Below are 24,961 nucleotides of genomic sequence, written 5' to 3'. Positions count from 1 at the left end.
AAATAACTTATTCACTTGGTGGAGTTCAACTAAACCCAGTACTGGAGGAAGGGGACTTGGGTGTTACTATACGGTCAGACATGAAATTCTCTGAGCATTGTAAACAGGTTGCAAGGAAGGCCCATGGTGTCCTATCAATGATCTATCGAACTTTTGCAAGTAGAGATAGTCCCATTATATAAGGCTTTTGTTAGACCACACTTGGAATACTGTGTTTAAGTGTGGAGACCGCACCTAAAGAAAGACATCGAGCTTCTTGAAAGGGTGCAAAGACGGGTAACTCGCCTAGTGAGATCGGCAAAAGGGCCCTTATGAAGAAAGACTTCGAATATGTGGGTTGCAGAGTTTGGAAACTAGACACCTTAGAGGAGATTTGAATGAGGTGTTTAAGGCTCTGGAGGCATCAGTAAAATGAATGAGGACGAAATTTTCAAGATTATAAATGATGCTAGAACTAGAGGACATAAATTCAAGGTACGGGGGGAAATGTTTAGATTGGACTGCAGGAAGTTTTATTTTAGCCAGCGAGTTATAAATTACTGGAATAAGTTGCCTACATGGGTGATAGAGGCTGCCAGTCTGGGGAAATTCAAAGGTCATCTGGATATACCTTCGGGTAAGGGAAGCGCATAGGATGATAGGTTTAATTTTTTTTTCTTTTATTAATTTTTATTATTATTTATTTTTTTTATCATTGTTTTATTCGGTTTTTTTTTTTTTTTTTTTTTTTTTTTTTGGCTGGTGCAGCATAAGCCATAGGCTTTCTTGCACCATGCAGCCATTACTAATACTAATACGACGGAGATTTTGCTTTTAAAATTATTTTATTCTTCAAAGGTTTATGCATTTATTGCAGTAGGGTAATAGTATAACTTTATGTCCATACAAGATTTTACTTCTTACTGAGATGCTCTTTCTACCTCTTAATTTAAGAAATGTTATCACTCTTTCCATATTCTAATCATATTGGTTTACTACTGTCTTCAAGTGGCTGTTATCCCTCTGCTCTATTCTTACTAAAATTCCATTCTTTCCAGTCTCGCCACATTTATCCGCTTGATACATAAAAATCTTGATACACGGAAGTATCAAGATTTGTCCAATACCATCTCAGTTTGTTCCTCTCAATCTTTTCTTGTAATCGTCATTCGCCCAGTTTCTTCCGCATGGTCGCGATTCCTGCTCTGTCTCTCCTGGTATTTCCACACAATGACACCGCTATTCATTTCTACTGCTTGCATTTTGATAATATCGTTCTCCCGCATTACCCATGATCCCGATCCATACGTTATTAATGGTAGATAATAAGCTGTATGAAGTACCATCTTACACTTTTTAGGCATCTCCTTTCTCCAAACTAGATCTACATGGTGAAAAAACATTCTTCCTTGGTCTGCTCTTCTACAAATCTCCTTATCAATTTTCCTTTCTTTATCTACTATACTCCCTAAATATATGAAACAAACCACTTATTCAGTCTTCTTTCTCTCAGTAATGAGGTTTCTGTATTTGTGTATATCTACTGGTCTATCTACACTGAGTGATCACAGAATTATGACCATCCCTTATTAAAAACTGAATGCGACCCGATCACAACGTGAGGTGCGAGAGTGCGGAGTTAGTTGACTTACGTAGCATAGATAAGGTGTCAGTGGTTCAGTAGGTAGTGAAATTCCGAGCCTGATGGGTAAAGGGAAGGATTTATCGGACTTTGATAAAGGGCAGATTGTGGGTGCTCGACGAGCTGGTGCCTCGATTTCCCAAACGGCTGAACTGGTGAGGTGTTCGACAGCCGCCGTAGTTAAAGTGTACCAGGATGCGTCAAAATGGTCAAACAACGACCCGACGGCAAAACCGCAAAGGTCAGCAAAAGGTTGATGTTAGAGGTGAGCGCCGGGTCCAACGACTCGTGCAGGCGAATAGGCGCAGCGCAGTTGAAGAGCTGACTACCCAATACAACATGGGCAAACCCGGAACAACATCTGGCATGACCATGTGTTGCACGTATGGGCTACACTAGCAGACGATCCCTATGGCATCCTCTCGTAACTAAGGTTCATCGGCGTAAAAGACTCGTCTGGTGCAAAGAGCATGCAAGTTGGACGTTAGAAGGCTGTAAGAAGGTATGCTGGTCGGATGAGTCACGTTATTTACTTCACATCGTGGACGGTCGGGTACGGATTTGGTGTCAACAATATGAGGCCCTTGATCCACCATGCATAGTATCAAAAGTGCAGGCCGGTGGAGGCGGTTGTATGGTGTGGGGCATGTTTCACTGGCAGGAACGTGGATCCCTGATGCATGCGGAACAAAGTATCAGTGGTCTCTGCTTTCGTCAACTGCTTGCTGACTGTGTACACCCCGCTATGTTACACTTTTTCTCGAATGGCGATGGTGTCTTCCAAGATGACAATGCGCCGAGCTACCGGGAACTTGTTGTGCAGGAATGGTTTGAGGAACACAGTTCTGACTTCCAGAATATCGACTGGCCTCCGAACTCCGCCGATATCAATCCCTGGTGGGACACTATGGAAAGGCATATCAGGCATCTGGATACACCAATCATCTTCATACCTGCATTGCTGACCGCATTACACACAGCTTGTTTGGCCATACCACCTGAACGCTTCCGACATCTTGTTGAATCAATACCACGTCGGATAGCTGCTGTACTGAGGGCAAAAGGAGGACCTACGAAGTATTAGGTAGGGGGTCATAATTGAGTGATCACTCAGTGTATGTACAGGAAACTATTGAAACGATGCACGCTGTACTTATGGACTGTCGGAGAATATATTTTTCTGAAATAGTGAATTAGGGTGGAATGGTGACGAGATACCCTTTCACATATATTATCCAGTTACCTACAAGTTTAAGATTATAAAAGTTTAAGTATAAGACAATATTGTTAAGCGGGAGATTAATTATAAGATTATTGAGTATTTGTATACATTACGGATACATATATCTACCCTGTCCAGGGCCTTTATTAGCACGGACGGGAAATCGCGCTCGGATAACTCGAGCAGTAACTTTATATTCTTCAGTCATATACTATTCACTTTCCTACAACTAAAAATTTTCCACGGTCTAGGCTATTAGTGTGTACAAAGGCAGGAGGATATTATATACATGAAGCACACATTATTATATGGGTTTAAATTCAGACTTGCCAGTTAGATCCAAAGAGAGTTTTGGAGCACCCTCCAACAGATAGAAAGACTTTATGAAGATGGATAGTTTGTAGAAGGAGGGAACTTGGCGAGCTTTCCCGTGTTTATATTTCAGCTTATTTTGCTATTTTCAAGATCTTCGTCACCATAATTTTATTTGGAAACAAAGATCTTGAAAAAAAAATTAGATTATCATAATAAAAGCGTTATATCATAAAAGGTATTTTTATATTTTATATATGGTTTCATAAATTTCGTGGAATGGATGAACATGCCTCCTCTCCCCATAGTCTGTGAATGTTTATGTTCTATAGGAGAGTAATGATTTATTTACATTTGAACTTCTCACGGACGACCAAATACTTATAAAAGTAGTGGATTCAACATTCGACACCAACCTATCCTATTCGATAAATTCGATCTCTGGACTTCCAGATCGCTACCATTCTAGGTTCACTCACCTCCCACCCCAACCCCCTTCCCTCATTATGCTCTTAGTCCTGCTCGCGGCACCGGGAGCTAGGAGAAGAGACTCTCACAATACTCCACAATATCCAGGCCGGGAGAGGGAGTAGGGATATAGAGTCCGGGCAGTGGCGTAGCTACTATGTAGGCAAACAAGGCAATTTCCTCCAGGCCCGGGCCCTTTAGGGGCCCGGAGTCTTTGGCTGTCTCCTGTTTTTGTAATTTTCATTAATTAAGTAGGGGCCCGAACAATGTTCTTTGCCTCCGAACCCGAAAAAGGGCCCAGAGGCAAAGAACGCTACTGAGACCGGGTACCACTATAGGGTAGAGAAAGGTCGATTCAATGAGGTTGCTTACCCTAGGGCTCGTATTATCTCCCAAAGCTCGTCCCTGAGCAGGACAACAATACTGAAATTGTTCAAGGATATTGCAATCATTACACACACTGTGATTGTTTGCCAATATTTTACATGTGCATACACCGGCAGAATACACATTATTCTTCATATTTATTCATGTAAGAAAGATTTATAATTTATACCTAAAAACAAGAATCACAAAGAGGTGCAGTCAGTCAGTCTCTCCCCCCCCCAACAGTTATCGAATTATTCGATAAACTTCAGCGGATTTAAATTTTTATTACTGTATTCATTTGCCTCTTTGTGACAAGTATTGCCGGGCAATAACAAAACAGCATATATAACAATAAGAGAAAAATAAAAACATTCAAAGTGTTCAATAAAAGTTTGCTACGTTCATATCCCAGCAGTGACCTTGAACGACAAGTGACTAATCCACCTAGAGGCTATTCGAGTTTGCTAAATGATGGCTCCGACACTGAACTTTACTTCATATACGTACATGACTATTGGCAGGTTGCTTCGTGATTCCCCTACCCCCACCAATCCTAACCACCACCACCCACATCTCTGGAGTTAGTCTACTCTGCCACCTAGTGACAAGGAACCAAAACAGGTGAAGGTGCAGTTGGGGGTGAGGTCGCCACCTTAGGAAAACAACTAACACGCACTGTTGTAGAATAGTGCATGTGACCCTGCTCCTACTGCCGTTCCCGCACATTCCACCATCGACATAGCCGCTAGGTGTACCACAAAACCGGTTCCCTTCTGGCCGGTCAGATGGCTGCGTAGTGAAGATACGTGGATCGTATACAGCTGCCTCAGCATCCGCTCCTTGGACATCGTCGCCTCTGATATGCTGCCGTAAGTTGACCTTTAAAATTTGACACCCAAGTTTATGACCAGAATTTGTCCAGAATTTGACCAGATTGTTCCTGTGAAAGTAAGTAAAGTGGTGCAAATGACATATCACTAACAACATTGCTGCTTATAAAATCACTTAATTACTATTTAATTTTAATTTTTGATGTTTTCCGTGTCAGTCAGGTATGACGTACATGATGGTGTGAATATCGCAGGCAAATAGCGATGCAGTTTTGAGCGTGCGTCTTGATGAAATTGATATCTGTACTCTGTACAACTAGCAGATAAATTCAGATACATCGTTTGTGATGCGCGCATTTGCATAGTGGGTTCGCCACTTGTCGGAGTGGTTCGGAGAGGACTAGGTTCGAATGCCGTTTGGAAACTGGAGGAGTCCTTAAAGGCCTTTTCATTCGGGGCTTGTGGTGAGCCGATTTCTGCCGGTGGGAATACTGTCTTTCTCTCCCGTGATTATTACAGCTTTTTCTGAATAACAAAACATATTCTGTTATTACGTGAAACAACACATCGTCAAGACTTCTGAGCTAAAATATTATATGAAATAATATTATGTACGCAGGGGTAAGAAATTTTCAGAAACGGCTACACGTTTATTGAAAGTTGATACGAATTTAAGTGCGATCTGAATCACGAAATATGCCGTGATCGCAAGTCTTTATATGCATGAGTTCAAAGAGAAAGTCGGAAACGCGTGAACGTACACGTTATGATTGTTATCATACAGGAACACAGAGCCCTATCTTCCTGAAACCGCTGTAGCGGTAATCATTCCGGACAAACTCAGGTAAGCTTAGAGAAAAACAGCTGGACTTTCACAGAATTCGGCCAAAGAAAATCCTTCACAGAGAATGATGGCACACAGCGGAACACCCTCTTGTTTAAGGACTATCCCCTCCAGAAACTAACTCAACTCTACTTCACTTAGCAATACAATTAGTTCCCAATCTGAAGTTAACTATGACTGACTACAAAAATCTTTTAGACGATAAAATTTGTATTTAGGCTGATATAAAGTATAACTATTCCCAAGTACTCTAAGGTAGTTGACAGTTTTGCTTATTTTTCCAGAACTCCTACAAGCAAAATCAAGAAACTTAATCTGTAGCATAATTTTATTCGGAGACAATCACTGCAAACCACAGTTCCAAAATCAATTCTCTAAGAGATAGCTATTTCTTAAGAATGCTTTTCGATGCAATTGTTAATCCATACGAGAAAGCTGGATCTGCTCTTTTCTCAAAGCGTAGGAAGACCGAAAGTTTGTGAAATAAAATTGAAAAACTACATTTATGATATTAAAAAGTGAGTTATCAGAAATAAATCGAAAAAAATAAAATAAAATAAATAAATACATGGGAAGAATTTTTATAAACAGAAAATTATTATTTGTCAAAAACTGTCAGCAGTTTTCTACAAAATATATTCCTAACCTATTATATTTCTGAATTTTTAAAACACACGCAAATATCGCCAAAATACCACACTGGGAAGAGAGGGAAGGATTTATCATCAAAATTTGTTCCTGTCCGAGTAGTCTACAGAATGTCTCAAGCGCGAGATTATATTTAAAATCCTTCTGTGACTTCGTTTGCCTGACAAGAGGCAAATGGGTTATTCATTTTAATGGCATCCAAGATATATCGAGACAAGGTATAATCTATCTGGATTCATAATAACGTACATAACACTAAATCCCTGATCGTGGTCATTAGTGGGCACCAGGGGACAGTCCACCGCGAGAAGCAAGATGGTCTCGCAGTTGATAAAGCGCTGGCTTTCCACTTCCAGCTCTCAAATCACGGAATCTCTTCATAACAGCTCGCTCATCGCAGTGGAAAGTACGTGGAGGGGGGACACGTAACACTGTAAAGCACGTCTCTGGTGTCAAGGTATTTAATTCAAAGTTGCCATTATTTTGGAAAATGTAACTTACTACCCATTCCTGTTGAAACTAGACGTTGTGGATTACATTCTAAAATACATATACATTTTTAATTTTTAAAAACTCGATATATCAATCTCCTAATGCAAGCAAGTTCTAAAAGAAAATATTTATCACAGTGCAATAATTTCAGGTTACACACTAATTGAAGAGCGATTGGGACAAGTTGATATTCGGGGAAAGATGCTATTTATTTTATAAATTCTATTAAAAACATAATTTGCATAGCAGTGGAAAGTTGACTCAGCTACGCGTATGCGACGTTTGTTCATAAACATGTCATGTCAGTAGTTTGTTAATCGAGGCCATAAAAATTACACATCTGACAGATTCCATGCAGTTAAAAACATTTTACTCTGATCATCCAGCAACAGAAAAATCCAAGTGATAATTCAGCCATGCAGGTAAAAAATGAATAAAATATACCAAATGGAGCAGGCTGATGGGTGTAGATCTTGTTCCTGTTGAAATGTAGCTATAAGCATAAAGCCTTGAATATTGCAAAGAAAATAAAATTATGTCTCATTTATCAGCGATTAATAAGGGAAAGGTATTACAAAAGGAAGCCAAAAGAGAGAGAGTCACGGTGAAGAAGCAAGGAAAGTGCAAAAGCGGGAATAACACTGGCGACCTTATCAAAGAAAATATGATTTCAAAATAAAAAAGGACATTGCAAAATTAATCATTGGAATATTCATTGTGATAGACCAGAAATATATTTTATTCACAATCGTCATACACCTCTTTTTTTTTTTTTTTTTTTTTTTTTAATAGACAGTGCTTGACCTTCTTGAAGTTAGCCCATGATTGCATTAAACGCTTAGATGAATGCTGGGGTTTGGCAAGTAGTCTTATGCACTGAGGTCGCAAACTAATATTGAGAACTCCAGAAATAACTAGCTTTACAACAAATAGAAGCTTTAGCCCAACTTTCGTTAATGACCTCAAAATACCATCTTTATGCAGAAAACAGTCGCATCCTAAGGATACTGTCTTATTTTTGACACAGGACTCTCTCTCTCTCTCTCTCTCTCTCTCTCTCTCTCCAACAAACCGCTCTCTACCTAAGACAAATATTTTTGAACTGGATTAAGCAGACTTCATTATATCTCTTAAACATTTTACATTATTGGAATAAGAACCTACTTACCTTAGATGTGCAGACCGTTCACATTGATATAGCACAGGCTTTCGGAAGCGCAATATTCAACGTGCTGAAGTTTTAACTTCAAATGCATGAAGCAATAAATAGAAGGTGTGCTGAAAATAAAAATACCAGCAATAAAAACTATAATGAAATATTGTGCAGAAAAATAAGAAATTAATTCATCTTACATCAAAAAATAAGACATATTATTGTCCAGAATGTCGTACAGACATTCGCTTGAGCGAAATTGAATAGAACGCGAAAGATATTTTCTATGGTATTATTAAACAAGCACGATATACTTAAGGATCTCGGCAACTTTGTATAAACACAGACCGGTCGGTCTCTTGAAGATATCGATAAAAATCCGCTTCGCGAATAGAATTTTCCAGTTACTACAGGTATTGGAAAAACGTCATACAATTGGACGACGTTTTACTGTATCAGTAACTACATGAAAATAAACTGCTTTGTTGTTATTATTATCTAGTTGCCACCACCTTTTAGTGTTACAAAATAGTGAAAAAATATGAAAATAGTGTAATATATTCCTGAACTGTGATTTCTGTTTGTATTTGCTTGGATTAACCGATTTAATGAACATAATTCAACAAAGCCGAAATAGCTGCGACTTAAATTCCAGCCGCTGTCTCACGCTAACCACCTGTCTTCAATGACGTAACCAAATGGTTTCTTTCAGGAAACTCCAAGTGATCACTTTTGCATATCTAAAGCTAATCAGCTGTATGTGGAGGAGGACAGGTGGCTACCATCATGAAACGGTGCCTAGAAACAGCGAGAACGTGACTACACCTTTTCATGAGATGTGTTCTCGTTCTATTCGTGATAGCAGAACAACGTGATGGGCTCTATTATAAATCAACTCATTTTCTTGCGAAGACAAGAATGGTGACTTATGGAACAGAGGTTTACAGCGGATCATTTCCTGTTCTCAAGAATCTACACATACACACTGCATGCAATTAATAATTACTATCAGAATAACAACGAGCTGCAATAGTAATAGGGTTGCGACCTTTTGTAAAAAACAACACTGTTTTTATTTTGTTACTAAATTTATTAATGTTTTCACCGAACAGAGAGCTAGGGTACCAATACATTAATAGTAACATGCATTCACGAGTATATTATCGTTTGTAATATTTGTAATAATCTATGTTCACTATTTCTTGCAAGAGAACTGTTCAGATTCTTAGCTGAATACACTGTATTATCAAAGGTGAAAATGGATACAGTCACTTGCAAATAGTGGTTGATGCCACCATTTATTCAGTAGGAGAGTAAATCGAAGAAAGAGTGTATTTTAAGATGAATTCTGACTATAAGGAGAGGAGAGGAAATCTTTTTAAGATTATACCGAGAGATACAGGTATATTTACCATCATAGAATCGGAGGATGGAGGGGTCACATTTCAAAGTTGATTTGCATTACTGAATTAACCGAAATAATTAATTACTGTGGAATCAAGAGCAAAGAGATCTTGTTTAAAAACAATACACGGAACTGATAATTAAGTTTCTAAAATAGGCATCCGTACAATGTCAAGCGCAAAATGGAAGTTGCAAGAAAAAAAAATATCCTGAAAGCCAGGTAACGATAGGAACGAAGTTTCAAATTATAGTAGGAAAGACGATGCTGTACAAATGGAGATAATTAATTAAATATTAAACAGTAGCCTTTCAAGAAGCAAAGAGGCTGCTCTCAGATATATACAAAGGATGGTAAGGCAACTAATTACCAACTTACAGCTAGACAATTACGGTAATTACGTAATTCCATAGGTCCTCCAAGGCTGACGTCTTACGTAGTATGCCACTCACTATCCGTGGTGCAACCTGAGGGAACTGTTACGTTGTTTCGTATGCAAATTCCTTTCTTTGGAATGTGATTATCTGCCAGCGACTTCAATTATTTTTTTCACTGTAAAAATTTAATTAACTTTTCTTTATTTTTTAAAAGAGAAATACAATAAAAGTAAAGGATTTAAGTGCATGTTTGGCTGTTATGAGTCCTGATTTTCAGCTGGTGGTAATCCGAACCATAAACTAAATAAAATACAGTTTTACAATACTTTACTGAGTAAGATATGTAGAATTCCTATGGAATTCCATCAAGATACTTCTGAATAAAAAAAATTAACTCCATCATTTCAGGTGTATAAACTACACTACAAGAGAAGCAAAAACTATTTATTTATGCAAGTAAAGAGCTTTTTCAATAGCAGTGTAATATTGAAATTTCATTTACTTGTTGATAGTATCAGTATTCATTGATAGTTAAATATAAGAATGAGAAAGACCACGTCATCCATATGATTGAAACACATCATATTATTTTCACATTCATCATTTCGAAATTATGCCCCAAACCCGGTTTTGTAAGAAATTTATCCTATGCAAACCTCCTCTGTCGGATCTACCCCGTTTGTCATTTGTTATTCATATCCACAGTTATCCGGCAGCTCTCTCCCTGATTTTCAAAGTTTTTTAACGAAATTACAGAGTTTTCATCATAAAACGAGAATCGACTATCGAACGTCTTGTTTTAAAGAATACTTAATCATCACATCTAGAGAGCATCTCAACTTAAGTCACTAGTTTGGGAAAATATTCGAGATGCTTTTTTTTTCACCCTCTTAAAATTACGCATACATAAACATTCATCAAATAATCCCACTGATTCCAAAATTGAAGAGTTATTGTAATCCCATTGCCAGTTCAGCGAACACTAAATTTCTAGCTTGGATTTGTGCTCGTTTGCTGTTTCGAAGTGAAATCCAAAGAAGTCAATCGCTGTGGTGATTGACTTCTTTGGATTTGAAATTCACTTCGTCTATGTTGGTGATGTTTTCGATGTCTCAATCTTTATTTTATTTAAACTGCATTTAAAACTCCTGGCACATCGCCTTTATAGACAAAGTAAGCGTCTCATGTGTCTTTCTTTTGTATTATTCAAGAGAGCCGTGGCCACTTAAGCTCCCAGAACTTGCACTTTGCTACATTAAAACATGCTTTACATACTAGACAATTTATTGGCCATCCATGAAGTCTATCCCAGTGTACCTGAAGCTGAAGGAGAGCTACTTGGCGCTGATCATTAAGAACTCCCCGAACTTTTTTTTTTTTTTTTTTTAAGCTTTGTACAACGGTATTGTTCAATTTCGCAATTGAACTTTATGCAATAAATAATATTTATTTATTTATAATTATATATAAATAAATATATCTGGTTATATATCTGTCACTATGAAGTATGGGCATATTCACCACGAGTGGGAACAGTGTCCCAAGAAAGATGAGCATATGGTTCGTTTGTATCAGATAAAGTTCAGACTAAGGTGGCTGAGAGATAGCAAACCATCGTCAGTGAACTATTTTTGAGTATAACATTCCTTGATTGAACTTAGCAGAGCTGCTCTCGAGTACACTAACTGTAAAAACAGTAAAGTAGCCATAGACAGACACATAGAGGCCAACAGAAGGCTTAATTATCATTTGCCCGAGAAAAAAACTTGTTATTTAGAACAGGCGATATCAAAAGTAAGGTAACATCGGTCTTTTTGAAAGATTTTTAATCATACCGTTATGAAAATACATGACAATCGAGAAACGAGTAGGTGCTTATGAAAAGTGCAAAGAGGTGCATGTTGTTTAATGTTTACGTCTGGCAAGTAAATCAAAATGGCAGTGACATTAGAAATGTGATCCGGCATAGAAATGCGTTTAATTCGACCTTTTCTTGCAAATGGGATCACACCAAGTGAAATTCGTCAAGCACTTGTTGCTGTCTATGGTGAGAATGTGATGACAAAGAAACTGGTCTGTTTTCTAATTTTCACGTAATGAATTAAATCAATGGGCGTGAACATTTCTGATGAATCAGGAGCGGCATACCTTCAATTAGCCAAACAGGTATCAACATGAGAAATAGTATATTATTTCCAAGGCGTGTGAAAATTCGAACAGAAGATTGGTTTGCTCAAGTCAACTGTACGAGATTATCACAGAAAAACTTGGATTCTGTAAAGTGTGCACGCTCGGTTCGCAAGCAATTGACAAAACTGCACAAGATGGCATGCACAATAGTGGGATGCAGTTGTTGACAAGTTACTGTAACGAGGCGACAAGTTTCAGACCGGGATTTTGAGGGATATGATAGAACATTGTAGAGGGTTATGTTTGTTTGTTATTTGGTTTTTAGGAGCATTAGCAACTAAGGCCATATTGCTCCGGGATATGCGGTGGTCATTCCCTGACCTTTCCGCATCCTCCGTATTTGGTGGTGATGGGCTCGAACCCCGGTCTAATCAAGAAGCGTGTGCTACGCACTGCTGCTCCTTCCAAACCTGGCTACGGAGGCGCCTGTAGAGGGTTATAGAATATTCTAGAAAGTGGGAGTCTTGTTTCAATGTTATAGAAGTTTGTAGATGATTCTAGAGAATTTAGCAATATATAAACTGAGTAAGAGCTGTAACTTATAAAATCGAACAACCGTCATTCGGAAAGAGTGTTTGGGGTAAATTTTGTGTGTTTAGTGATAAACATGACAAAAAATAAAGAAATGAGCGTTGAAAAAAGAAGTGTTATTATAACTCTGTGTAAAGAAAGTTAATCCATGAGAATAATTGGAGAAAACTCGGTGTTTCATTAAAAGGAGGACAAACTGCCATTCGACAATTCAAGGAGACAGGCAGTTTAAAGGACAAACAACGATCAGGACGGCAGCGCGTAACAACGGAAGCACAAGATAAGACAATAACATGATTTACTGCACCGAGTTGAATTTAACAGAAACTCTCGTGTCTACATCCATTGTAAAACTTCGTCTTAAACAAGCAGAATTTCATGGTCGTTTAGTGGTTTAAAAAACCTTTTTAAAAGCGAAAAATCGAAAGAAACGATTGGCTTAAGCTAAGAGCCATCAACATTGGACAATTGAAGTGTGGAAAAATGTACTGTGGAAGGATAAATCCATATTTGAAATTTTTTTTATCCAAGCGTAGAGTTTATATGAGATGATCAAATGAAGAAAATTTGGTGCCACATTGTTTAGTGCTTACAATCAAGCATAGTGGTGTTGCTTCTGGAGTGGGTGACATAGTCAGAAATGAAAGAATTTTAAGAAAAGGCTATAAAAACATTCTTGAACATAATGCAATATCCTTTGGACTTCGATTTTGTGGAAGAAATTTTATATTATAACAAAACAATGACCCAAAGCACAGCTCTAAGCTGTGCAAGGATTTTCTAACAAATAAACAACAGGAGGGTGGTAGTGGTATTGCAAATTATGATGTGGTTACCCTAACGCCGGACTTAAACTTAATGGAGATTTTATAGGACCCTTTATAGGTAACCTATGTTAGAGGGTCAAAACGTGATACGCCAGCATGATTTGTTTGACCCGTAGCCGAACGTTTAAATTCATTTTAAAAAATTAAAAATTCGCGACGCAATTTTTTAAACAATTATATCGGCAACATAAAAATAGAATTTGAAAATGAAAGATTCCAAAAATTTTAAATTACACGGTCGAATGTTTTCATTCATAATGAATCCTGAAGAAATCAATGAAATGGATCTTGCACAATACACTTCGGTATTTTCAATTTTTAGGAAATTGTAAATTTTCAGATGGAATTCTAAAGAACTCTAAAGTTCTAAATTCAAAGACCTCTTGAATTACAACAAAACAATGATTCAAATCAATAGCAATATTTGAATGTTGGGCATCTCTTCCATCAAAAACTTGCGGTATATAAAAAAAAAAAATCAATCGCCATTCTATATTTTCTCAAATTAAAAATGTGCTAAATCCATTAGGAAGCAGTCTAGGAAGAGACAATTCAGAATCGTGTATGCGGTTAAAATAAAATACCAATCAAATTTAAACTTTTCTGAAGAAATTCAGCATCAAGGAAGCCATGAAAAATTTTTACACTTCATTAATAAAAATTATATTTAAAAAATTTACCATTAAATATTATTATTAATGCGTGTATATAAATAAATGTATTTAGAATTGAATTTAAAAATAAAAGATTCATGAATTTGTTTTTTATTTATTAATTACATTCTACATAATCTACAATATCTACACATATAGTTTTTATTACCTACCGACTGCTATGCCCCACCAAAGAAGAAAAAGAAAAAATAATTCGAAAAGAAAATTTGACCTCCCGTAGAAAAAGGTTGCCGACCACTAATCTAGACCAGCAAATCTGTGAATGTGAAGTCTGCCAATCTTCAGAAAATCTATGGAAAACCTTGCAGACTAAATAATGTTAGTCAAGACAAGACACTATTATAAATTAATCGCCAGAATTCCATATCTCATAGAGGCTATTTTGATGAAAAACCAGTATAGTTGTTAATATTATTAATTTCAATATTTTTTGCTGTAATTTTTTTAATGCTTAATAAAATAAATCTTAAAATACTTTGTAGTGTGTTGTTTTTTAATATTAAACCTTACACTGACACTGTTCCGCATGGAAGACTATTGTACAAATTGGAGCGGAATGATATTAAGGGTAAGTTGCTACAATGGATAAAAGGATGGTTAAGTGCGAGAAGACTGAGGGTGGTAATCAATGGGTGCTGCTCTTCTTGGACTAATGTTATTAGTGGAGTCCCACAGGGTTCGGTGTTGAGTCCACTGTCGTTTTGTATATTTATCAATGATATTGATGAATGTACACACGCTTAGTGTCGAAGTTTGGATGATACAAAGGTTGGCAGGGTTGTTTATGACAGTAATGGCAGTGTGCTACTGCAACAGGATCTAGATAATTTGGGCAGATGGGCTAAGAAGTGGCAACTGAAGTTTAACCTTGACAAATGCAAAGTACTGCATATGGGTAGAAGTAACCCCAGAGAAACGTACCAACTGTGTGGTACTACACTTAAGGTGGTAGAATATGAAAAAGACCTGGGAGTAATTGTGCAGGCAGATATGAAGTTTTCTGAGCAATGCAGACAGGCTGCCAGGGCAGGTCATGGGGTTTTGTCAATTATATATAGGAATTTTGCTAGCAGGGAAAAGGAGGTGATTATCCCTCTGTATAAGGCAATGGTCAGGCCACGCCTTGAGTACTGCGTACAGGTCTGGAGGCCTCATTTTAGGAAGGATGTAGATCTGATTGAGGTGTATAAGGCCTTGAATGGGTTGAGCACGCTGAATTCTGATGGGATCCTTCCACTTGTTCAGATTACGACCCTAAGGGGGCATAAATTCAAATTAAGAAAGGACAGATGTAGAATAGATGTGCGGAAATTTGCCTTTAGCCAGCTAGTGGTTAATTGCTGGAACAAACTTCCATCTGCCGTTGTGGAAGTTGATAGGTTGAATAAATTTAAGGAGGAACTGGACAGGCATTTGGAGGGAATGGTGTGATTTTTTTTTTTTTTTTTTTTTTGGCTGATGCTGCATAAGCTCATACATTCGCTTTCTTGCATCACATGCCACTACTACTACTACTACTACTACTATTGTCATTTAAATAAAAAAAGATAACGAAAACTGTTGTCATACGCCGTGATCCAAGCCTTTAGGCGAGAGTGTAGGCAATCTCATCTCAAAATGCTACAAATGCTTTAATACACAACATGACTACGCAGAAAAATAGTACTTGATTGTCATATGATTTCATAACGGCGATTAAAATTCTTCTTACAAATACTTGTATTACCTTACTTTTGGAAGTGCTCTCGTTTTTATTATTATTCAGTAGGTTGTTAAGATTTGTATTTATAATTGGTCTAGTATCTATGCCCATCACATGGATGCCCACCGCATGGATTGTAGCCTACTGGTCATGAGGGTAAGTTCCGTAACCGTAATTAGTTTAGATCCTTGGTTCATAACATTCAAGTGTTAGACAAAACTTTTTTTTTTCCTATGAAGCGTGGTTTCATCAGAGCCGCTATGTTAATATTCAGAATGATGGATTACGGAGTTCGGACAATCCCCACGTACATCATGTGAGTTCACTGCATGCGATTAAAACTGGCGTTTGGTGTGCGTTCTCACGGTGCAGGATTATCGGTCCAATTTTCTTTGAGGACACTGTGACATCAGACCATTAACTAAAACAGACCTCTTTTCTAAAACAGCCCCCCCCCTCTTTCATCTGGTGGATCTTGCCCCACTGAACCCTTGGGATTTCTCTCTCTATCATCCCCATATTTCTACCCTCTCCCTTCTTCAGTCTTTACCTCCAGTCTAACTCATCGTTTTATTTTTATTTTACATAATAGGCCCTTGCCACTGAAATCTCTGGAAGTTAGGCGGCAGGGCCTGCCAGAATAAATGCGATCCCTCTATGCCTGACCTGCCTTCACGCGGCGTAGGGTGGGCAGCAGGGGGTCCCACGAGGGGCCCAACGGCTAAATGGTCAGAGGAACAACATAACACGACACTACACAACATTAACACACACACTTTTCGAAACCTTTGGCCTTCACAGAGTGCTCTGACGCACGGAGTACACATCTTGGAGATGGAAGAAACCGCTGGGGGCGTCTGACAACTAAAACTATATTCTACTCTATCTAAAACAGTTTATCGTTTTACATGAGGTCGATGAGAGGCATTCCTGATTTTAGCAAGACAGAGCCACTTGCCATACTGCGTGAAAGACCATGGAATTATTGCAAAAATTTTCTGGAGATCCGTTGATTTCACAGGGCTTATGGCCCCTAGGTCTCTCGACCTATCTCCACCAGATTTATGGGCCCATCTAGACTAGTTTACAACAGTAATTCTCACACCGAAGGACAACTGCAAACTAACATCTCATAGGCTAATGCAAAATTAAATCAAACAACTCTTCGTCGAGTGGCAAAGTATATTATTAAACGAGTCAGTACACTTGGTTCAGCAGAATGGTGAACACTACCAGTATCTTCTGTGAACTGCACTTGAGTAATTATCTCATTGTGTTTTACATATTTGGTTGTTATTATAACAAATACTATGTAGTGAAACTCCGGTTGCGTTTTAAAATGAACACCCCGTAGAACATACAGATTACTCACCTTTCACCGGTAATACGAACAAAAACAACCTAGCCTAAAATCTTCGCACATGCACATAAAACAAATGATAGACTACCGCGTTCGAACAAAACTGTGGAAATTCATGGCACATGTTCTAATGACCACGCAATAAAGATAAAACCATTGCTGACATCTATCTGCCAACTTGCGTGGACCTTGTTTCACTTACTTTAGCTTTAGCAGATAAAAAAAAAATTAAATTCGATTACGTGCAATATTCTTTACACACAAAATCACAAAATATTGTACTTGTTAATTTTCTGAGTATAAATCGACCTTTAAACAGTCAAAGACAGTTATAGCTTAATCAGTTAAAAAAAAGAAGAAACTTAATTTATCCTAACTACTGTATAATGCTTTTATTTACATTCGTTATTATATTCCAGTATTATTGCATATTTATAGTTTATTCATTTGTTATTATTGAATCATATACGATTCAATTAAGAATAATTAAATGTATTATGCTTCAATGTTTACAATATTTTATCATCGTTGGTACATTGCACAGTAGTTTTGGATACTAACTGTTACGTGCATTAGATAAATAAATAAATCTGAAAAACTAAGATATTATTTTCCCTGTTTAAAAATTATAAATCTGAAATCAGTATATTTTGTGTGTAGTAAGTACAAAACTGATAAGATTCACGAGAATTGCATGATAAGCCAAACAAATTGCAGACATTCTAACGTGAAATTCAATTCTATTGCCGCTGGCAGACTTAGAGGAAGAATAGTCACTCTCAATTGATACATTTTGAAGGAGTACTGAAAAATATGTCTGCTGATAGAGAAATTTAGAGAAAGAAGCTGAAAAGAAGAGAGATTTGCATGACAACGGGACGATTCGACAGACGTTAGTAAGCATGCTCGATCTACAACAAGCATCAGATGTGCTGGTGAAAGCATGGTAAGTAATAGAAAATTTCATCTTCTGATAGACTGCAGGAACGAAGATTGAAGAATGCTTATTCAGATAACAAACGACTTTCTGGAAGAAGCTAGGAAAGTTTAATAGCTCAACTCCGTACACTGAGAGGGAGCTGGCGCAGTGTAGTTAAAAAGAAAGGCGTTACTGGGACGACAAAAAAAAAATCTGTCATTACCAGTGATTACTATGCACTCTTCATCGAAACACAACGTTTAAGTCCCAAGAGATTCTAGCGGCTGAAATGCGCCAAAACAAATTCCGAAAAGTAATAAAAAAATTGCGAATTTCATTTAAATACGACCGAAGTCACCGTGTTTCTTTGATCGAAATGGGAGTTGATCGTTAAAGTTTATTGCTGTACGTAAGTACGATAAGAAATCGAAATGGAAAGCACATTTTTTAGTTTCTTCTTTATTTTTATCTAGAGAGGCTAAAGATGCTCCGCAGTCAAGTAAGATTGGAGCTCAATTCCGGTTATTTATTTATTTATTTTCCTCAGTTTTTATTCAGTGTTTAACAAACGGAAAGTTCAGGCACTGTCAAATACAAGAGTCCCTATGGTCCGGATAAGAAGAAAAATTAGGATACATGAGCCCTGTATAGGCTAGCCAATCGCCAACAATACAGTAAAGCTATGGGAGTCGCCAAAGTAAAATGACTTTCCACATTTTTCAATAAAAAAAAAAAAACAATAATAAATTTCCTCGGGGAAAAGATGGAGCTTTCGGAGTGGAAAAAATTTTGCAGATAGCGCAAGAACGATTGCTCTTCAAAATGGCGTCGCTTAGTGATGAGTGTCATTTTAGCAGATATAAGATCGATCATTTTATACAGTGGTTTCGATATCCTTCACTTATTTCGAGAAGACCGGGTTCGAATCCAGTTGCAATGCGTGTCTAAATAAAATATGCATGAATCTTCCGACTAAGCACACGAAAAGTTTGGATACAATTTAGACAACTGGACGATTCGATAGACGTTACTAGGTATACTTAGTCCACGAAAAGCGCTACAACAATTATGCTAATTATTATGAGCCCTAATTATTAGCATAATCAACACATTCTGTTTAGTTTCCAGCAAACATGATTTATAATATTACAGTGTTTAACAAATAGAAAGTTCAGATACTATCAAACACAAGAGTTCCTACTAGTTTCTATATAGTTTCGTTAATACTACTTAGGAAACCAGTGAGTTTATGAGGGGATCAATCCCATTCGTAATGTGAGCAAATACAAGTTTACAGCGGTCACAGTGACCATACAAGATGAAAAAAAAAAAATTAGCGGATCATGTGCTTTCTATGGACATAACTTACGTATTAAAATTTTAAGTGAAAGTTTAAGATGATACTATGACTCTGATTTCAAATTGCAGAGGTAACAACGCAAAATATATATTTCTGTTTGCCGAATAAAAAATTACGAGCTCCATGCACTGTTAGTAATAACAATAGGAAATGTTAATGGTTTTAAAAATTCTTTTAATTCATGTTCCTTATAAATTCGAACATGACTACCATGAAAATATTCATTTTTAGATGGCGCGTATATAACGAGCATGCATAGAGTTTTGAAATATTAAAGTTGTCGATGATCGCATTAACAAGTGGAATCTCCCACCCCTGACATTAGTTTTACAGGGTGTTTGCACTTTTCACTTTTTAAGGTGACTATAAAATGTGCCCTTGCAGATAGCTTTACGAACGAAGTCTGACAGGGCCAACAGCAGGCTCCACGAAAACTTAAAAAGATGTTCGATTTTTTCTATTCGATTCTGATAATGAGAATGAGTCCTGAGCATTTCACTCTTCGTTGCTTACCGCACTTTCGCCTATTTTTAAGCACTTTGCTGCCTGCCGCGTTTCATAATCTGTTATATACGAGTATCACAAATTTTGCATTAATTAACTGGTTTCTCTTTCCTGATTCCATTATTATTTTAACCAATTTATAATATCCATTTATTCGCTAAAAGTCTGAAACAAAGTAGTCACAACAGTACAGAATCTAAAAAACAAAGGGGGCTTTATTTATCCTTTCTCTAACTTTAGTACTGTATTATAGTTTTCAACAGGCACTTTCTCTTCTGGAATTTTCTTCTAGTCACTCTTTTCTACTTTTCTATTTCGCTCATAGGCAGACTTTTATTTTTATTTCCCCAAACTGTCATTGTTTTAATCTAATTTCCGTCAACTCGTATACACGACATAACGTTTTACAGTTTACATTTTGCTATTCATCATACGGTCACCATACTCACAGCAACTTACGGATCACAGACATGAGAATAAATAAGAAAGAAAGGCAAAAAATAATGGCATTTGAAATGAAATGCCTCAAGAAAATTAATAAAACAAATTGGAGAGAACACAAAACTAATGAAAAAATAAGAAAAGATTTAAATTTAAAATGCAGCATAATAGAACTAATCTACAAAAAACAACTTCAGCGGTTTGGACATGTGAATCGGATGAAACAACAAAGCCTGACTAATGTATATTGACGGGAAGAATTGGAGATAAGAGACCACCAGGAAGATCTAAACGAGAATGGCTTCAATGTCTAAAGGAGAACACAGGCTTTCAGAGCTACGGACAAATGATGAGAGATTCAAGAGACCGACAACAATAGAGGTCGATATTCAAACAGGGACTCAACCCGTGCTAAACGGAAGAGTAGAATGATGATGATTTTGCTATATTTTTCTAATTTCACCAGGCTCAATATAACGATCTTCTTTTTAGTCTATTTCGGTCTCGTATTCGTCGAAAGAAGCAAAAAATGCTTCTTTCGCATTTTTGCCTGGTTTAAGCAACTTTCCTGGTTCGTACTTTTTCCACCGTTATCTCATCACTTTCCAAAAAAGAAAGAAAAATGCATCTTTCACGGCTATGGGCGCTTCGCTGATTAAGGATGTGTTTGCTGGTTGTCGAAGTATAGGGACTAGACCCGCTCAGCGCAGCCTCCTGCTGGGCTAAGAGGTTATCGAATCACAATTTTCTTTCTTTGCCCGCAGTTGAGCCTTGTTACTTTTCTTAAGGAGATTGAGCATCATCAGCGGTCGAATTTCCCATTTTATGTCTGCCTAGCTATTTCTGTTTTCTTTTATATACAGTGCACGGCTTTCATCGGCATTTTATTACACGGACTTTTCAGTTTTTCGTTTCTGAAACTACTAATCATTTTTCTGTACTTCATTATTTCATATTACACATAGCCCTTTTTATTTTTTATTTTTATTTCTTCAAATTTACAAAATCTGTTACTGAAAAACTCTGAACTTCCAGATAGAAATATTCCGACTGGTTGGGCTTTTTAACTTTCATTTCTATGAGTAATCTGCGTCTGCAAAAATTTCAACCTGACACCACGATATTTCCTCTTAAGGGGATGGGGAGTCCATGTGAGTAGCACAGTGATTGTAATGATCGTCCTACCCACACGAGGTAAAAAGGCTAAGTTCGTATCCCGTCAATGACGCGAGAAACCTTAATGCCCCCCCCCCCCCAACTTCGCAGCTTTGTTAGTCGGTCTCAGACATGGACATTAAAGGATCCTTACTGTCCCCATAAAATTTCTGGGGGCAGTAATTTCTGGGCAAATCAAGTACAGAAAACGCGCAATTTATGGACATATTACACATGGACAGAATAATTGTTTCTCGGTGGGAGGGCGTAATATTTTTATGGGGATGGGACAGATTACAAGCCAACTCCCCGAACACCACCCAACCTTGGAGGAATTGGAACAAGAACGGTTCACCAGCAACTTTTAATTAGACTTCTTCAGAGCGCAGCAGACACTGAGTGCTAGAGTCCGACAGAGTTCCTTCTCAAGGGCACTCTACTATCTGCATGAGAAGTATTCATCACGCTTCAGAGTCAAGTACTAATTAGCAGTATATTGAATTCTATTCACTCAGGTGATGCACTGCATAACAACAACCTGGAATCTTTTTAATACGATATTTCGCTGACATCACTAATATTGGGTGGGAAAAGCTTAAGTCAGAATGGAGAAATTAATCTTCAAACAGATAATTTTATAAATTTGAAGTATTTCCTAAAATCGTTGTCTCTGTATTTCGGAGTATTCATTTTTAAAAAGAAACTTCCGTAACAACTTTGAAATCTTTTTCGAAGTAAATTCAGTTCCATTCAGAAAAACTTCATTGAAATCACAATATTTATCAAATTCTAAATTCCTGGACTAATAAAAATTCCTTCAATTATTTTGCCATCATTTATTCTTGGAAACTTTTGCTTTAACTTCAGAATTCCAGTTCCTTTTTATAAAGTTGTTATTTATTTATTTATTATTATTTTTTTTATTTATTATTATTACTTTTTTTTTGTATTTTCTTTTTGTTTATCAATTTCCATTGATTATGAAGTGTACTCTGAGATAGTTTTGCATTAAGAACACCTATCTAGTGCTCAGTTGAGCCACCTTTTCGTACCAATCACAGTCCGGATAAGTGGCGTCATGGATTCCGTGATGTGCTGCTGGATATTCACAGATATGGTAACCCATGCCAACAACACTATATCGTCCCAGACTTGTTGAGTATTCATTGGTACTGGATCCAATGGCAGAACAGAACATATGTACAACATTGTTACCAGACCTATATTCAGTTGGGCTTGATCGAATGAGTCTGGAGGCCATAGACGGATGTGAAACACAGACGGAATGCTCCTAGAACCAGATCGACACCGATGCAGACATGTGACACAGTTCCTTATCTTGTTGAAAGATGTCCTGGAAGCTATCAACATAAACCGATTCGCATGGTCAGAAATGATGGACCAGCAAGGCGCTGATCGATAGGTAGCAGGTTGTTCGTTCCAGTATATCACAGACTGTCACTCTGACCCTGCCGACCTCTTCAACTTCCTTTATGCAGCAGAGCTTGAGAGGCTTATGTTTAGACCGCCACGTCAGCAACTATCCGTCCGTACGGTGTGGTTGTAAACGCGATTCACAGGATCAGCAACCCGTGTCTAGGCGTGCACTGTTCAATAGCGCCATTTCAATGGCTACTGCAGGTCTATTTGCTTGTGACTGGCAGTCAGCAGAGTTACTTGGGTGGGTCGTCCACTGCAAATATCCAATCGTGCTAATGTCCGACACAAGGCCCACTTCACTTTAAAATGGATCTACCTTTCGCGTACTGTATGGTCAGCTGCTCCACAGTCGCATGTTTTTACCACTGGACAGCTGGATAGATCCACCACTCGCCCCTTTGGTCAACAATGCGTGGCTGGCCGGCAAGGCGTCTCAGGTTGATGGTTCTTCCACGATTGCTTCACTTTTGATAAACGTCAAACACGGCTGCACAGGAAAACTAGGCGAAGGCAGCCATCTCTCTCTTTGGGATACGGATATGACGATAAAAATACACTTTCCAAATACAATGGCGGCGGCTGGGCGATGAAGGACAGACTTCAGTGTCTCTAGTAATCACCTTTGATGTAATGTAAAAAGTAAATGCACTATTTTCTCACTTTCAAAAAAAAATTGTTCAAACTTAATTTTTAATACTGTATACATTTGTTTAAACCTGCCTTGTTTATAAATTGGCCTTGTTTAAACATTTATTAAATATGTACTTTTTGATTTCGGGGTTAAATGGAGTCTTCATCGGCAATTCTAACAGGATAAAGACGTTAGATACAAAATTTTTAACGAATACAGAGTTGTGCATGAGATTAAACATTCAACTACTAGGATGCTGCTCATTGTTGATGCACGACGTGTGGGGATTTAAACATTATTTAATTCGGCATCTCCTTGCTAGTAGGTAGGTAGCTGAGCAGGTAGATAGTGCAACTATTCCTTATTTTTAATACTGTATATGATATTTAAAATGTGCCGTTTGCATATGTTTTCCAAATGATTTACAATAAAAATTCATAAGTGCTCGAAATGTTTAATTTGGGCAAGACTTACATCGATGAACATGAGATTCCACCCAAAGTCTTGAGTCCGTGCCTCAGTCCCGTATATCTCCTGTTCTCTGTAGTCCTGTCTTTGAACCCCACAGTAAAATTCTAATTGCTCTCAAATATTAGATTCTAAAATTCTAATATGTGAGAGCAAAGTTCACGTACCTGATCTCCCACAAAGAAGAAACTATTTATTTTAATTGATGGATTATCAGAGTTTTCAGAAGTTTTACCTCATGAAGGCGTTTTTCATAGCACTTTGTCGTTACTACCACCGCCAGCACGCACCTGAAATTTTATGGAAGGATTCTGTATCATTGTATATACAAACATGCGTATATCAAGATAAGTGCTTCGCCAGAAAGTTTTCTCGGGTCTGTGTAATAAGATGCAATTTAATATTTACTTGAACAAGGAATTTGGGAAATGACGAGGGAGTAAATAAGGGCTTAGTCATTTATAAAAACACCTAAAGTACTTGTAACTCTAAGTTATTCTGCTTTTATCAGTCTTTATCAAGAAATCGCTTTTACTGTAATGAATGTAACCCCACGGGCTATGTCTAGGTTCTAGGCACCGACAATCTCCAGAAGCAATATTGATGTTCTCGTGATATATTAATCCCAAAGGGGTGATAAGCACTTTCTATCGCTTTACTTTCTTAGAAACCTGCTTCTTCTCACCTGTGTAGAAAATCGATGAGACCGGGTAGTGTAATATAGAGGATCCCATTCAATGTAAATACAATTTTTACAGGTTCTTGTGAAAATCAAATGATTGTATAGTGGAAGTGAAACCGCCGCAGTTCATGTGAGGAAAAGTGATACAGATTAGCCACATAGTACGAGTTGTAAATTCGTTCTTTACTGCGGTTGACGTTATTGCTGTACTAGCAGTGGACTATTTTTGCTTATCAGTTTCCTTTACTCGACAAATGCACAAAACGCTACAAATAAAGAAGGCATGACCCATTTCTGTGTTTCTATAGCACTAGAATTCTTAAACGTTGACAATTATTC

The 24,961-nt window shown here is 37.5% G+C and overlaps 1 protein-coding gene across 1 annotated transcript in view; it reads left to right on the top strand.

Moving 5' to 3' along the window:
* The first annotated feature begins 4,741 nt into the window (after window positions 1-4,741).
* The window catches only part of LOC150081985 (uncharacterized), a 56,979-nt gene continuing 36,759 nt past the window's right edge, over window positions 4,742-24,961 (top strand). The window contains exon 1 of the mRNA XM_090379881.1: window positions 4,742-4,861. Within this exon, the coding sequence (XP_090236007.1) occupies window positions 4,854-4,861 (8 nt within the window). The 5' untranslated portion in view covers window positions 4,742-4,853. The remainder of the gene's footprint in view (window positions 4,862-24,961) is intronic.

This window comes from Mastigoproctus giganteus, chromosome 8, assembly GCF_048544385.1.
Source record: "Mastigoproctus giganteus isolate SK-2022 chromosome 8, ASM4854438v1, whole genome shotgun sequence".
Taxonomy (NCBI): Eukaryota; Metazoa; Arthropoda; class Arachnida; order Uropygi; family Thelyphonidae; genus Mastigoproctus; species Mastigoproctus giganteus.
The sequence above is the reverse complement of the archived record's forward strand: the minus strand, read 5'-3'. Positions and strand labels throughout refer to the sequence as shown.